At 38.3% G+C, this 16,905-nt stretch overlaps 1 protein-coding gene across 1 annotated transcript in view; it reads right to left on the reverse strand.

The window, feature by feature from the left end:
* The window catches only part of LOC149222328 (serine/threonine-protein kinase 1-like), a 332,568-nt gene extending 315,663 nt beyond the window's left edge, over positions 1 to 16,905 (reverse strand). Inside the window, 6 exon segments of the mRNA XM_089385374.1 lie at positions 4,500 to 4,607; positions 12,221 to 12,328; positions 12,495 to 12,583; positions 15,333 to 16,058; positions 16,061 to 16,342; positions 16,484 to 16,905. Of these exon segments, the coding sequence (XP_089241500.1) occupies positions 4,500 to 4,607; positions 12,221 to 12,328; positions 12,495 to 12,583; positions 15,333 to 16,058; positions 16,061 to 16,250 (1,221 nt within the window). The 5' untranslated portion in view covers positions 16,251 to 16,342; positions 16,484 to 16,905.

Consider the following 16,905-nt stretch of genomic DNA (forward strand, 5'->3'; position numbering starts at 1 on the left):
ATGCTTCAACACTCTAATTAATGCTAAAGTTAAAATAGGCATGTATTCATGCTTTAAATAAATTAATGGTGGATTAGAGTTTTAATTCAATATAATTAATTAAATTTTACTATTATAATTAATAATTAACTTGTAAATCCGAGGAGAAGGGACATAGGCCAAAGTCTGAAGGGATGGGGTATGGCATGAACTGCCATACCCATCTCATCCAAATTAACGTTGAAGCTCGTGGTTGGGAAGAGACTGCTTTGATTAGGTTGGCCATTAATGTCAAAGGCAATGGAATTCCAAATGGATGCCCTTCTCTTAAATCATAAGGTGGTGTGTTCAAGAAGGCAGCAAAAGGGCAGAGAATGCCCTCTCGGCCACACTTGGGAGGCAGCTCAATTTGCCATAAATACACAAGCAAATGAAAATAGGGGTTCGATTTGGTCTCGCAAGAGTGAATTCCTGAGGAAAACCAATGTTGGAATAGTTCACAAAGAGCAATCGTCTACACAGAATTGTTGCTCTCTCTTCAGTTCCTTTACCTAAAATTGTCAAGCTTGAGTGTGAAGGGATATTGCTTGAACGTATTGGTACTTGCGGAGACTAAAAAATCATTGGTTCTTGTTACAGCCGATAAACTACAGTGCTTGTCTCTAGTTGAGAAACCACCTGTACAACAGGTCATGGGTGCTTGCTACGGCTAATAAACCACCTGCAAGTGACAACACTCCTATAGCTCAACGAACAAATTGCCAAAAAATTCTAACTCTCAAACTCTAAACCCGGCACGGAGGTGGCGAGTTATGAGATAGAACAACGTCACTACCAACGTTTGGGAACAAAGCGTGAAGTCCTTCCCCATTTGTCGGTAACATTTTATTTACTTAGATAACTAACAAGATCTAAACATTGTATACGAATGTTGAATTTTCATGTCAAAATCTCTGTGAAAAGTGTTGGACATTTAATTTCTATTTCCTATTTACATGTTCGGTTAATTGATGGAGATGTCAACCATGAATGAACTCATCTGAATTGACTGTATGAAATTTCTGACGTATTGACGTGATTTGACAAAGCTCAGACTACATTTCCATAATTTTGTGTAATATCAGTTATATAAGTGAGCTAATTCAAATTGGGCATGTTTTGTTAGTGGATTGTATGTACATCCACACATAAAAATAAAAAATTGTGTGTATAGTGCCTCGGGGAGCATCAACTCCCAGATAAAACAAATACATTGCCTTAACTGAGGTGCTCGTTGCTATTTTGGCATATATAAACACCTGAGTAATTTATGTATCTATATGAATAAATTGGTTGGTTGGGTTGCGCTAATGTTTCCCTCGTGTTAGTTGTTTAGGCCTCGCATACGCTATCAGCATGGGTTATGGTGAACCACCGTAATAGAATTTTAAAAGAACAGGTAACAATGTTACAAGAGACTCTAGAGGCAGGAAAACAAAAATGGAAAATCATGAAGACAGTGTGGCAAACCATAAAAGAATCAATAGCAGCAAACAAGGATGTTATAATTTCTAAATCAACTCAAGTAGATACACAAGTATCTCAGCAAACAGACCTTTCGAAAGAGAAGGCAAAAAAAACAATAAGAAAGACGGTCAAAAGAAATCAAAGCTAGAGCTGAAGACGCTAATGGTTACATAAGGACGGAGGAAGAAGAAGATGAAAGTGCTCGTAGAGCACAGGAAAGAGAACACAAAGAAAGAAAGGACAAGGAAACAAACTTTATTATCAATGGAATAAGAGATTATGGGAAGAATGAAAATACTCTCAATTTGACAAGAGACTTTTTGAAAGAGAAACTACATTGGAAAGGGCAAATTTTTCAAGCAAGGGTGGTGGGGAAGATATGTGAAGAGAGGCCTTGACCCATAAAAGTCACCATGGCAAGCGTGCAAGACAAACACCATCTCTTGGGCAAAAAGAAACTCTTGAAAGGCTCACACTTCTTCCTAGATGAAGATTTAACCAGCAAACAACAAGAGGAGAGAAGGGAAGAAGTGGAGAAAATTAGAGCAGCAAGAAATGAAGGGAAAAGGGCATGGTCGTACAATGGTAAAGTAGTTATTGCAGTGTTTAGGCCTTAGGGCAAAATAGGGCAGCAAGCTAGCAGTAAAGAAAAAACAGAGAATTCGATAATAGGGAGGAAAACAACAAGATCAGTATGGATGAAAAGGGGTGAAGACTCAAATTTGAGTCTTATGTGCTAAACTGCGTAGCAGCCAATCCTACCCAGGTTTACCTAAGTTTAGTTTGTTGGAATTGTAGAGGTTACCCTTGGAGGAGGGGACCTGGGTTAGGGCCTATTGCGGAAGGTAGAGACATAATTTGTCTCACGAAAACTCATGAACATGATGGTTGCAAAACTCATGTGTTTGATAGTTATTTGAAGTTAGCAGTTTGGAACAAGATAGCAGAAAATAGCAAAGGGTATGGGGGATACTAGTTTTAGTGAAAGAAAAAGAAAGTCGTCACATTCAGTTAATGAAAGAAGATGCAAATAAACAATATTTATGGTTCAAAATATCAGAGAATGAGAATGACATAAGAATTGCAGCGTGCTATTTTGCCCCTCGAGTCTCAAAAACTTACAAAAATAACGGTCTAGACAGCAAGGATTCGTATGCAGCTTTAAAGCAAGATATTGCCGCGTACTCTCAGCAGGGAGAAGTTCTTTTAGTGGGAGATTTCAATGCTAGAACAGAAAATCAACAAGCTAGTATTCTTTGTTGCAAAGAGGATCACCATCCTATTTGGCTCACTAAAGAGGAGAATCCCCAATGCGTGAGGTGTTCAAAAGATGACAAAGTTAGCAATCATTTTGGAGAGGAGTTGCTTACACTGTGTGGTGCTTTCAACTTAATTATTTGCAATGGTCTAGATAGATGCAAAAGGTCTGGGAAATTCACTTGCAACACATACAATGGGGCAAGTGTCATTGACTATGTGATTTGTTCACAAATAGAAAAGATAGACGAAGTTAAGATTGGAGAGCATATTTGGACTTAAAATCGAACCATAACCCAATTTATATAAAGTTATGATGGTTAGAAGAAAGGTAGCATAGGAGGAAAACCCAATGCTCTCGGCAATCACTATCAAGGGGAAAATTCTTCTAACACAAGAAAATGGTACTACTTTGTTTTAATTAATTCTTCTAACACAAGAAAAGGGGAAAATTCTTCTAAAACTCGACTATTTTGGGATGACTTTGACATTCTGATCAGGACGAGTTTGACTGGGGAAGACCGAGCTGTTTCAAGGACATTGTATTGCTGCTTTGACCAGTGTTGACTTTCTGGTTAGGGTTGTTGACTGCTACAGAAAATCACAGATTTTGACAGGGCTATTTTGACTTGAATTTGACAAGTCAATTTTGACTATTGTACTCTCTCTCTGCTGAACATTTTGATACAATAATAGGAAGAATTGATCAAAGGGTTTTCCCCACATTGGGTTTTTCCCTGGCATCCACCAAATCTAGTGTCCTCTTGTCTTGGCGTGTCTTCTGCATTTTGTTTCATGTTCTATCTACTTTTACTGACAATGTGATTAATGGTTAATGTGATTGCTACTGGAAATCTAAATTGGAAATTGGAAATTGGGCTGCTAAGGAACATTGAAGTAATTGTGCTAAGCATAGAACATAACATTGTTATCTAAAATTAACATGTATTTTTTGGTCGACCAGTTTTTGGGTCTGGTTTTTTCCAGTCCCTGGATTTGGGGTCTACCAGTTCGAATATGATAACATTGCTCTAAACTGAACTCCAACTAATAGTTAGAGTTAACAAGGCTTGTAACTAAACTGAACTCCAACTAATAGTTAGAGTTAACAAGGCTTGTAACTAAGTGTTGTTTCATGTAGCACTATAAGTTTGTTGTTTTAACCCAGTAAATCTAATATTATTTTTGTTGTGTATCTAACCACAACACCATTATTATGCTATTAGACTCTAAGTACATGAGCTATTTGGTATTTTATATATGAGATCATATTTTAGAAATAATGTTTAGGTTTGGGTCCTTGGATGTTAGATTTCAATAACTTGAAAGGCTCCTTTCATGTTATATGGACCCAAGTACTTGTATCTGTAACTTGGGCTCTTAAGCTTTTTGTAGAAATAGGGGCTTCCTCTCTCTGTAACTCTTATAACTTTATCAATACAATCAACAAACTACATTGGAGAGCTCTTCATCATATTATTTGAATGTGCAAGTACAATCCACTTGGGTGTACAGATTCCCCTAACCTTTCGTACTTTTGGTCGTTATTTCAAGCATCACTGCTAGCATATTCTAATTCTTACTGATAGTTTCAGTTACCCATGTGATTGTAGCAGTAATGCCATTTTATATACAAGTATGTTGTATTCTCCCACACTTTGAATAAAAACCAACTCATCCTAGGTAACTCACGCATGAAAGTAATTCATGAATTGAGAATTGAAATATAAAGAGTAAATCAAAATGAAAGTGCACACCTTGAGAGCTTCCCTACAAATGTAGGCAATTTGATGTTCCTCCAAGGGTTCGTAAGTAATGTTCATCAAATCAGAAACACTTCCTCCCCCACAATACTCCATTACTATCTGTTACAAGAACAAAGTGACATTCAGAGCATGCCTTAACATTTCAAGAATATTTGTGTATAAAGAATTACTCCTCAATTTTACAATAATTGGAAATGCATAATAGGGACAAGCATCAAAAGGCTCTTTGTTAGATAACTGCAAAATAATTATTAAATATCATTAATATATATTCACCAAATACTTGCCAAAATATATTAAAAATTAATTATAGATTTCACCCTATGCTGCTACTTGGCAGCATGTCATTATCTTGTGACAGACATTTCTTTATATAATTTAATTCAAATTAAATGGCCACCTATTCAAAAATGTAATATGATTATAAACAGGAAGATTAAAACATTTGTTACATACTATATATTTCTACATAAAACATCTTTTATTTAGACACGTGAAGAGAACAGTTATTCAAAGATGTGAGACACAATCTACTTAACTCATTCACCTGCTACAGTTCTTCCACACAACACTGCACTCAGCTCTACCAATATTGCAACAGTTTCATCTTCTTCAAACTCATATCATATGCCCATCAAATGGATAATTGATTACGTGGAACTCACTGCAATTGATCCTCTTTTCCTATAGTAGCTCTAGGTTCCTATTTAACTCTGCTTCTGGCTTTTGCTTAGAATCTTCCTGTTCTTCAAAGACTTGTTCCTTAATTCTATGCTGCTGCTGCTATTTCTGCTGCATTGTAGAGACTTGGAGTTTCCTCTTAGTTCCTCTCCGTTCTATCTTTGTTGGAACCTATGTCACATGGTTTGGGTTCGAGTCTGAGTTCGACAATGATTAGGTTCGGTTTTTGTTCAAATTTTTTGATAAGGTTCGGATGAGGTTCGCCATTAGGTTCGTCTATATACATTTTCTATATATATACATATATATATAATGAATTATAGGATAAAATAGTACGAAATCAACATCAGTAGACATAAAAATGCTATCACAGACATGGAAACTGCAAGGATAAATTAAAAGCTTGAGTTGTGACATGAGGATACGAATTTTGATCTATGGACTTGGTCAATGGCTATGAGGTTCGATGAGGTTCGCAGACCTCAATTTTTTTAAGGTTCGCCAAAATTCGAACCTCAAAGTTAAAGTTCGACGAACCTTGTGACATAGGTTGGAACAACTGCAGGCTGTTATACCCAATAGTTCACCTCAAACTTTAAATTCTTTTGTTATAGCAGGCTTCTCTTTGGTCTACCCAGCAATTGTTCTCAGAGCTCCTCTAGCTCTCTTTCCTTTTTATTTTTCATCCTTCTCTTCTGTATTTTCTTCTCTTTTGCTTTTCTCTTTCTCACTTTCTCTTTTCATGAGAACCTTCTCAGAATGAATGAATGCCTCTGACTTCCTCATATCCATGGCCTTTTCTCTTGCTTCCTAACCAGATAATATTCAACAGTACCCACCTAACATCATAATAAAGTTGACTCCTTTCTTGAGAACCAACCCAACCATCACCATGTAGAGGTTTCAATGGTTGGAATGTAGGCCCTCTCTTATCCAGCCACCTATTTAACACTCTAACTCACAAGTACTAAATCAGTGGTTGAGCTCGAGAGAGATTTGATAGTTGGCAATTCTGTGGATACTCTTTAAACTGTACCTCCCAAAAGTCCACAGGATTCCCAACCACCGATATGGGTAGAGATATCCAACAGCTGAGGAAAACAGTCTCCTCCACATTCCCCTCTCCCCCTCCAACGTCTCTTCATGCTGCAAAAATGGTGAATGATTAGTCCACTTGCTCACCCGTATGGAGATGTGCCTAGAAGGGAGATGATCCTGTATCATATTACCTAGGTAAATTTTAAAAGCATGACCTTGTGCCAAAACTGCATGCCATCACCAAACCTCATTGTTGCTCCCTCTATGCTCATGCCATCCTAGCATGTACACAACAGTAACTTGTGCTCCTTTTGCTTGTTCTTCTGCTCTACACCTTGAACAATTCTCTGTCTTGCACTCTACTGATCTTTGTCTTCTTCTGTTGGCTCATCATAGAGCTCTTCTTCGTTGAAACATGTCTCATGGAACAAGGTAGCTACATCTCCAACTCAACTACCATTAGCAATATCATAGAGCAACATAGCTTCACATCCAACTTTACTCAGTACTTTGCTCTTCTCCATCACCTTCACACTTATTTGTGTCTCCTCTACATCTATCTTCACTTCCCCAAGCAACATCACCAAACCTTGATACTGCAAGAACATCATCATGTCCACTCCTATTTCCTTTTCTTCTAGGGTTCCAACCTCCAAGGCTGCAGATTTCATCAATGCTGCAGTTTCCTTAACTACTCTTGGCTCTACTTTGTGCATTGTCTCCTATCTTACACTGGGTTCAGGGACAAGACTTTTATCTCTTGGTACCTTGGAAAGTGTAGGAACAGGTTCATTATCATACTACAACAGAAGGAACAAAAGGTACTGCAGGTCTGCATAGAGATTAGTGGTAGTCCCAGCAAATTCGTACCCAATTGTTTCTAAGCAGCACAATGATATGTAGATGAGTACAAAGCAATAGAATATACAAGAGGATGAACCAACACTTTGTAAGCTTCCAGCATTGAGGACGCATGCATGCATGCACCATCAACAGATAGGAAGGGATAATGTTACCCTCAGCAGTTTACATGTTGCTCGCATGCAATTTGCATGTTGCTTGCATGCAGTTTGCATGCATTACACAGTTAAATAAAAGAGGGCACATGCAGTTGCATGTGTTATCTTCAGTCGTATTAAGCACTTTTCTAATTTTTTAGCTTCAGTCTAAGTTCAGTTAGGCGCATGCAGTCTCATAAATAGGGTGCACGCTTGCATGCCTCAGATCATCTTCACTTGAGGCATTGTTGTGCATGTGTCTAGGTTTATTGTACCTACTCTTGTCCTCAATCTATATAGGAAAAGGTAAAGGTATAGATTTATTCATTGAGTGTTCAGTTCAGCAGCTAGCAGTGAGTTGCTTTTGTATAGCAGATATTCATTTTCAGAAGTAATGAAAAGCTATGATAGGTTTTGCCAGTCAGTTTACTATGTTTCCATTATATATTTATGTGTTTATAGATTCTAGCAATAATTACAGGGCGCATTTTTTAGTAGCTTTAAGATTTTAGCTGTTTAGTTTTATGTAGGAATTCTCTTAGAGTGCAGAATATGTTTCCCATGGTTTGGAAATTCTAAATGGTATCAGAGCACAGTTTCTGAAATCTTCCAGATTCCAGGTATGGAGAGGCAAGTTGTCTTGAGTAGAGAGTTGTCAAATGGTTTCAGTGTGCAGTATGTCCAAGTTTCAATGACTGAAAGATATGTGCCAATGTTCAGCATATGTGACTGAGAAGAGTTTTGGGGTGTGAAACCCTAGTTGACCCTATATGTAAGAGAGTCACTTGTTGGAGGCAGTTTCCAACTTTAAGAACCTCCGGAAATGGAAGATTTATGGTATCATATGGAGAAGTTGCACTGCTTATAGATTGCAAAGATCTGGCAAGACAACAAGAAGATAATAGGTATGAAGCAAAACCTGATGGATTCAATTAAGGATGCCCTAATTCCTCATATCATTGGGACAAAGACTGCCAAAGGTATGTAAGATGCCTTAGGAACCCTGTATCAAAGTGTGAACATATCCAGGAAGATGCTCCTAAGAAACAAGCCCACCACTGCTTGCATCAGCAAAACAGATATAGTAGCAAGCTATCTCATGAAAGTAGAAAAGCTGAGAGATCATATTGCTGCAGTGGGGGACACAGTTGAGGATGATGAGCTAGTTCACATTTCTCAACCAGTTACAAGGACGATGATGATGTACCATCTAACACCCCAGTTTTGATCCCTGGATTAGCAATCCATATATGTGCATATAATAAGAGGCTGAGAGTTAAACGATGTAATAACTATCACACATTGAGGGTAAATTGGTTGTCTCTATTGTGCATGGCTCTCTTTATGATCTTATTGTTTTCGCTGCATTAATATTGAGATTTTATGTGTATAATTGCTCAATGATATCAGTGGCATAAGATAAACTGGTTGAAGATCATTATGAATTAATTATCAAATCAGAAAATTGGTTTCTATTGTTCCTCTTGTAGAAAACTTAACATATTTGATGCTAATAGAGTTCAGGCTTCTGTGATCCATATCAAGTTAAGAAAGATTCTTCGGCGAAAATCACATGGAATATCATTTGTCGACGCGTTTCGAACCAACTAGTGTGGTTCATCGTCAGGACAAGTTGGAGTAACATTAAATAAATTGGGGTAAATGGAGAAAACTTGCAATAAAAGTCAAATTTGGGGTAAATGGAAGGAAATTTCTTAGCCACTCAAATCAAAATTAGGAGGGTAACCCCAAAGAGAATCTATAAAAAGGAAAGAGGAAATTCATTTTGATCATCATGGATTGTTTATCTTTCTGATTTTTGGGTTGAGGCTCTTGGAGTGTTTTAAGACCCCTTTCTCTCTAGTTGGTTTCAATGGTGAAAGTTTCCACCCTAGCCAATCCACCTTCCTCTTTACTTTGTTTAGCATAACTTCTGAAGCACCATTCATCCACTTGTGGTAACAAAGGTTTTCTGAGGGATAATTTATGTGGCAGCGAGGCTTTGTGGCATTATCTAGGTGGTGAAAACTTATTTTGGGATGGTGTAGGTTTGTTCAAGGCCTAATTCTATGGCAATGAGGTTCTATCTGGGCAATGAAGGCTATTCTGTTAGAAAACGAGAAAGGCATAAAGATTTTCTTGTATTGACAATTACTTGTGATATACTTATGTTCTTATTGACTTTCTTTATATTCTTCTTTTATCTTCTTCTCATCAAGCAATCATCAAAATAAAAGCTTGAAGATTAAGGACACCAAATATAGGCACTTAGCCAGAGCTAAAACCCCTATGTAGGGGAAAACCTAGTCAAACTCTTCCACTAGTAGATTCAAATCAAACTTAAGACAATCCAAGACCTTAGACCAGACCAAAATACCTTCCAAGATGATGAACCAAACACCAGAAGTCAACTTTTGTCAAACTACTTCAAGTCAAAATTTTGGCCCCCAACTTTAGAATTTCGGCCCTACTGCAGCCCTGCAACTTCGGCCCTCCAGCAACTTCAAAATTTCGCATGTGTGAGTCAAAGGAGAGAGAAAATGGTCTCCAAACTTCTTCGCTAGGGTTTCTTCTCCTTCGCTAGGTTTTTGCTCCTTCCAAGAATTTCACACTCTTTTTTCTTCTCCAACAACTGCAAATCGAACTTGTTGTGAATGTGCTCCAAATGAGGTCGAGTTGTTGCCTTCATATAGCAGATTCTACCTCCCAATGAGGCCGACTTGGTGGACGAGGTCTAAATGACTTACTTTACATAAAAATATATATTTTTTTCTTGATAAACAAAGCCCAAGAAGGGTATATTACATGATGACATGGACAAGGACTCTTGACATAAATCCTAGAAGCCTACAATGGAGGCTTTCACCTATTAATCATTGACCCAAGCATGAAACCCATGCTTTAATAAGTCAATTTCTTTTACAATAAAATTTCTTTTTCTTTCTTTTGACAAATACATTACATTATAACTCAAATATAATTATAAAGACCGACACTAGTTACATTCTTCAACATATTCTGGGATGGTGTAGATCTGTTCAAGAACTAATTTGGTGGCAACGAAGTTCTGGGGCATTATCTGGGTAGCAAAGGACAATTCTGGGATAGAATAGGTCTGTTCAAAACCTAATTCTGTGGCAGCGAGGTTATGTGGCACTATCTGAGCAGCAAATGACTATCTTGGGTTAGCATAGGTCTGTTACTATCTGAGCAGCGAAGGTTTTTGTTGGCAGCAGGGGGCAGCGAAAAAAAGTATAGATAGCGAGGAGTTGTGAGGGCAATGTTGACGCAGAGAAAGGCAGGGTGAAAGCAGTGGAGACCCATTCTGGCAGCAGCGAAGGCCTGAAGGCAGCAGCGAGGGTTTGGACATGCAGCGTAGGGCAGCAACAAGGCCAATTAGGGCATATCTATAGATAACAGTGAGGCCTTTTAGGGCATTATTGGGGCAGCAAAGTTTGTAAGGTGGAATCTGAGCCGCGAACATCATTGTTACGAATGTCTCCTGAGGCAGTATGGAAACTAATGATTTTGTAAGTTGGTTATTTGTGTGTTGAATCAGCGAAATGTACTGTGTTGCTGATAGGATTGACTGATGTTGTAATCCTTGTGTAAATTGCTAGTGTATTCAATAAAAGATTACTAATACAGCCAGGTCTGCTGGTGTAACAGCACTAGGGGTAAGATTGTGAATTTGTTAGTTGCTATGAACTATTGGTGTTGTTGGTAAAAACAACTACTTGATTACATTGTTGTGCATTCAATATCATCTATGTTTGAAATTAGAAGAAATACTGTGATACTTGTACAATATTGCCATGTGCTCTTTTCAACCTTAAGGGCAATTTTCAGAGGGAGCCATTACATGTTCCAGGGCAACTTTACTCTGTCTCAGCCATGGAAGACAAGAGGCATGTGGCCTGTTACCACAATTCTAGCAGGCCTTGGAGAAGGAAACCCTACAAGACAAAAGCGAGATAAAGTGTTAACAATGGGGTAGAGGCCCAATGTCACTTCAGCCAAAAACCCTGCTCTTTATGGACTTTCACTGGGGAGGAGTCCTGGTAGGAGGGAGATCATTTAAAAATGCTAGGCATAAGGCACAAAGTGATCAAACTAGAGCTCATTCAAGAGAGAGGCTCAATAATCATTCAGAGCTTCTAGGAAGCAAAACGCTCTCTAAGAAATGCCCTAGAAATCAAGGTTTCCTAGGTTTCCATTATGCTGTCTAAGAAAAGCCCTAGCAATAAAGCCCAACTGATTTACTTGATCCACCCCTTCTATTTATTACTTATTATAGTAAGTTTTCTATCTATTTAGAATTATATCATCTCAAAATAGTAATATTAGTTCTATGTATTGAAAAAATACTAACTAGGATTTGTGTTCAATTAGTTTAACTTGACAATATTTGCCTGCCATCTGTGTGAAACAGGAAAAGTGGTCAGAACATAATTAATGAATGTGTATATCACATCTGCAAATAGAGAGGATTCAAAGACAAGCCCTATACTTCATAATATAAGACACAGAGGATGCATCCGAAGAAAATTCAAAAACAACAGCAATCACAGCCTTTTAAAGATCTTCCACAGTGAAGTCCTAGGTAATCAGAAAGAGTGAAGAACAAGGAAACAATCATCAAAAAAGTCAACGAGGAAACAAATATTTTCTGACAATTACACAGTGATGGTTATATTTTGCTTGTATATAAATCTCGTTGACCTAATTTGGTCTTTAGTATGCATTCTTTCACTCTTTGCAGACAAATGAACTGAGAGTTGTCATGAACATAATATAGTTCTCTACATATGGGTTTCCATCTCCCTCCAAAAATTGACAAAACACAGTCCTGTGATCGTGTGACATAGGTCCCAAAGACAGCAGAAGGGAAGAAAAGTAGCAGAAAATATATATTTATCATTTACAAGTTTCCAAAGCACGAGAAAGAAAATAACATTAAAATCAGCCTAAACATATATAGAGTTTCATACATACCCAGAGATACTCCTCACTCTGATAGCTTCCAAAGTACCGTACTACATTTGGGTGATTACATTGCTGTAGCATTTCAATTTCTCCCCGTATCTCCTCATAGCCCTCCTCCTTAACAGGGCAACAGTTCAAGAAGGCAAAGAGTAAGCTTGATACTTCCATGTAAATGAAGCCAATGCAATTAATACTTTTGAAAAGAGAACTAGAATGTGTCACTCCAGAAAAATAATACACACTACTTCCAATGTTGACATAAACCCCAAGTTGAAGAACCAACCCCTTCACATAAGGAGATCACTTTGATGGCAACCAGTTCTGAAGTTTTGAGATCTCTAGCTTTATAAACGGCTCCATAAGACCCTTTTCCTGAAGTAACAAGAGAAACCACCATGTTTACTCCATATTCTGTCAGGTAAATATCACTTGAATGCAAAATTAAAATCATCGTAGGTTCTGTTCATATTGTAGAGATGCTGCGATGAGATAATGATTATGAAGCCTGGTCAGTCCCCCATTGAAGACCAAACCAAGTTGAACATGGTACTGCATTGAACTCTCATGCAACAGAATTTGGTTAACCTTACAATCACTTAATAAAATTCAGCATTGTGTATCTAGTTTGCAAAATCAGAACTACTACTGCATGTTGGCATTCAATAACTGATCAGAGAAAATAGTTAAATAGAATTTAATGCTGCCTGTTGGGATGTAACAGATGTTTGAAACTTTGAGCATATGACAAAATGTATTATTATGTCTCTTTCCCTGTAGAACAGAAAATCAATATACATAGATAACATATTGAGGTACACAGTTGCAAGAATCTTGAACTTGTTTCTAAATTAGATAAGCTATTATATAATACTACTATGCTCTGTTGCATTGCTTATATATCCCAAAGGTTACATCATACATGTTCCCAGTCATATTCTCTCCACAGTTTGATAAGAGTTAAAGTCTATCTTGTCAGTAGACTGCCTACAAAGCAAGCTACTCACTAGCATATTACCATAAAAGAGTTAAATGTTGGATTACAATCCTGCTAGCTAGAAGGGGAGGCAGGCAATGGGGGGGGGGCCATCTTTGATCCCAAAGAAAATCAAGAACTATGTTTCGTTCATCAGGATCATAGTCACCACTAATAATGAGACAGAGGCATTGGCACTGTATCAGGGATTGTCTCTGCTCAATAACAGAGGGATAAATCACATCACAGTGGTGGGAGACTCAACATTAATAATATCTCATATGCACTGCCAAACGACCCCTTGAGACATTCATCCAGGAAAGCTCATTCAAAGTTCTCAAGCACCGCAGAAAATGATGAAAGTATTGAGTTTTTCCAGGTCCTGAGAGTCCACAACTCCTATGCAGACTTGAAAACCAACAAAGCTGTAGCTATAGAGGTTGGGAGGATAAGGATAATTGGTTAAGGGGGGGGCCAATCTCGTCCCACCACCCAAGACTTATAATTCAATAACCACAGTCCCAATGCAAGCAAATTATAGTGACAAGTGGCACATCATGAGGTTGGAGACATGAGAGGTATTAAAGCCCCTGCAGGTAGACGTACCACATTATTCACTCTCACCTGCATTGAACATTGATATCACAGGAGAATGGGATGGAGGCATGAATGTATTTTTTTCGCCTGCAGATTGGGATATTGATCTTTATTGTCTATTTGGCACTCACAGCCAGTTGAGGGGTGGCAAGTTATAGTGGAATTCAGTTCTGCAGAGGCTGGTTGGTATCCGAAAGTGTTCTGGAGGCTGCACCTCTTCCTCCAGACTGAATTACAGGCTTGAATCTCTCACCCTCTATGGAGAAAGTAGAGGATTCTCTGAAGACTAGTGATGCTGTCTTGGGTCTTTTGAGCAGGGAGCGGTTTGAACAAGGAGACCAGAGAAGCTTGAATAGGAAGTGGTTTGAGTTTGGAGTATGGCAAAGTTTGAATAGGAAGTGGTTTGATTGTGTTAGAGACATGGCTAGCTGCCGCTGTTCACTGAATGATGCATGCTATGTGAGACAGCAGACTTGTGAAGGGAATCAGGAGATGTGAATGTGAGGTGTCTGAGGTTCACGACACACTATCTGTTTCTGTTAGAAAATGGGAAGGTTGGAAAGAGGACTGGGAGTATAATGCTGCTGTGTTTTCAACAGCATCAAGGTCAGCATGTCATTAGCAATTTAGCACCTCCCTTCAGCTGAAGGCTCATAGGAAAAAAGAAAAAGAGTTCACAGCTTTCATGGAAAGCCACAGCAAAAAGTATGAAGTTCTGGAAGCCAAATTTGATTCTATGCATGATATGGTCTCTAAACTTGCAGATTGATTGCGATTGTCTGAAGGATTCTTGCAGTCTTTTATTCACCCTCGCAATTTATCCATCAGTTCATTCTGATATGAAGCAGTTAGAGTAAAAGAGAAGGAGACAGTGCAGCAAGGCCAAGGCCCAAAGGGCGACATGCAGATGGGATCAGCTAAACAGATAGCCAACTGTTTAGGGTGGTATTAATCAAGAATCTCTTAATGGAAATGATATTGTGCAACATTTGGTCTTTATAATGTTTTAAAATAGTATTACTGTTGAATCAATTTAATAAGCAGTATACAGGTCAGGCCCATACGTATAATCCTAGGTCGGTAGGGCTGGTACAGTTGTCGGGTAGCAATTTCGAATGTTTGGGACATTTTGAACACTGATAAGAATTTTGCTTTTAATGCCTTCTATTAACTTGCTGTACGATTCAGCCCACCCCAAAATTTTAATACAAAAATATCCATTTCTGTTTAAAAAAAGAAAACAATTCTACTAACGAAAACTATGTTAAAGACCTTTTCGACAACTTAGAACAGCCTTACAGAATTGTAACCTTCAAAAGTGGAAAAGAACAACTCAGAAAACGATTTTGCAAAATACTGAAAAAAGAAATTCGCATAATCTAAATAACTGTAAAACCTATCCTAAGATCATGCACGAATACTGAAACAGATGATTTCAGAAAATAACAAAAGAGTTCTAACTTACATTTAATGTTGTTGCAGAAGGGCAGCTAGACAGAACTTTTACAAAAACCTATTACGGTGCAAAAGTGCCTTAAAATGACAACATACCAAGCTCATCAAGTAACTCGTACTTCGTAGATGGATCTTCTCTGATCACATTGTCTGGAACTGGACTGCTAGATCTTTTCTTTGTGTCCTCTAATCTTCCATTGTCTCCTTCTGGACCTTTCCTCTTGGAGATTCCAGAGACTTCATTCGATTTCCGCATGCTCTGAACTGCCATACCTATGGAAGAAGACGATGAATCCCCACCCCTGTGAACCATAGTGGAAAATGTTTCGTCATCTTTTTGTATCATTGTAGAATACACGTCATATTTCTGTATCATTGTTGAATATATATCATCATTCCTGATCATTGTAGAGTATGTATCATTATTACGAATCATGGTTGAACCTATATTGTCAGCAGGAACAGGAACTCTCGGGCTTTCTCTTCTAGGGCTTATCGTAGAATTAACCAGAAAAGTTGAATAAGCATCTTCTTGCTGGATTTTCTCTTCATTTTTACTGAACTTTCTACCGCTGCCAGTAACCGACGGTCTTGTGTATCTACTCGAAAGATTTGTTGCGGAACTTCGGAATCGTCCTCCGCCAAAATACGGGCCAGAAGAAGAGGAAGGTTCCTCCGATTTGACGACAACTGTAGAGTAAATATCATCTTCTTCGTCGACATGTGCTGCATCGAAATCCTTAGGTACTCTTTGGAGAAGAGGAGGCAGAGAAGCATCTTCCTCCGGTTCTTTGTAAATCATTGTTGCGTAAATGTCGTGGAGTCTTCGACCCTAATATTACTCTCTCCGTCCTCTGAGGATTCCGAGTCTTCGTGAATAACAACCGTGGAGTAAACGTCTCTTGGTTCGTCCGATTTATATATCACAGTTGAGTAGATGTCATCCTTTAAAGCACTTTGCTCATCGTACTGATACTTTTTCGCCCTTCGCGAAGTTTGTGGAGAAGAATCCATTTAGGGCCGCAAAAATCCTAAACTTTTTGGAATCCCAACTCCCTGGCTCCACTGAAGTCACTTTGATGCAGTGTGTTTCAGAATTAAGCTTCCTGCATAAGCATTTAAAGGAATTGTCACGGAAAAAGATACTGATTCCCGGCCTTACAAATTTGGTAGAAATTAACCTAACCATTGTTTTGCTAAAAAATATAGACAGCTTTACTTTGAAACGGATTTTCTGTTCTGATCACCTGTGTAAATGTACTAAATTGCGTAGCTTTGTGATCTGACTCGAATTGCACTCAATTGCCGAAGAAAAAATTGGACTCCCGATTGGAATTGTCAACAAAAAGAAATTCGTTTAAAAGGGGATTATCACAAGGCAGACACCTTAAAATTGTTGCAAAAAATGAAAATTTGACAAATTTCAGAAGGAAAACATCCATTGCATTGGATCGGGGGCATGAAAATCGATGTTTGAGTTTCTCATTCTTTTCTATGGATTGAAATGAGTCTCCGCGCTTGTTTCTGATCGCTCCACAACTCTTCAGACAGGCGGGTGAATACACGTCAAATGACGGCAAAGAGGGGCTGTGCTTCTCACTCTACGCAGACCAAAGGACAGAGTATCGAGTGCACGCCAGTAGCTTTCCCTGGCATATAGCTTCAAGTA

The sequence above is a fragment of the Pinus tabuliformis genome, chromosome Q (genome assembly GCF_031772625.1).
Source record: "Pinus tabuliformis cultivar Carrire ecotype Pingquan chromosome Q, CPIR1, whole genome shotgun sequence".
Taxonomy (NCBI): Eukaryota; Viridiplantae; Streptophyta; class Pinopsida; order Pinales; family Pinaceae; genus Pinus; species Pinus tabuliformis.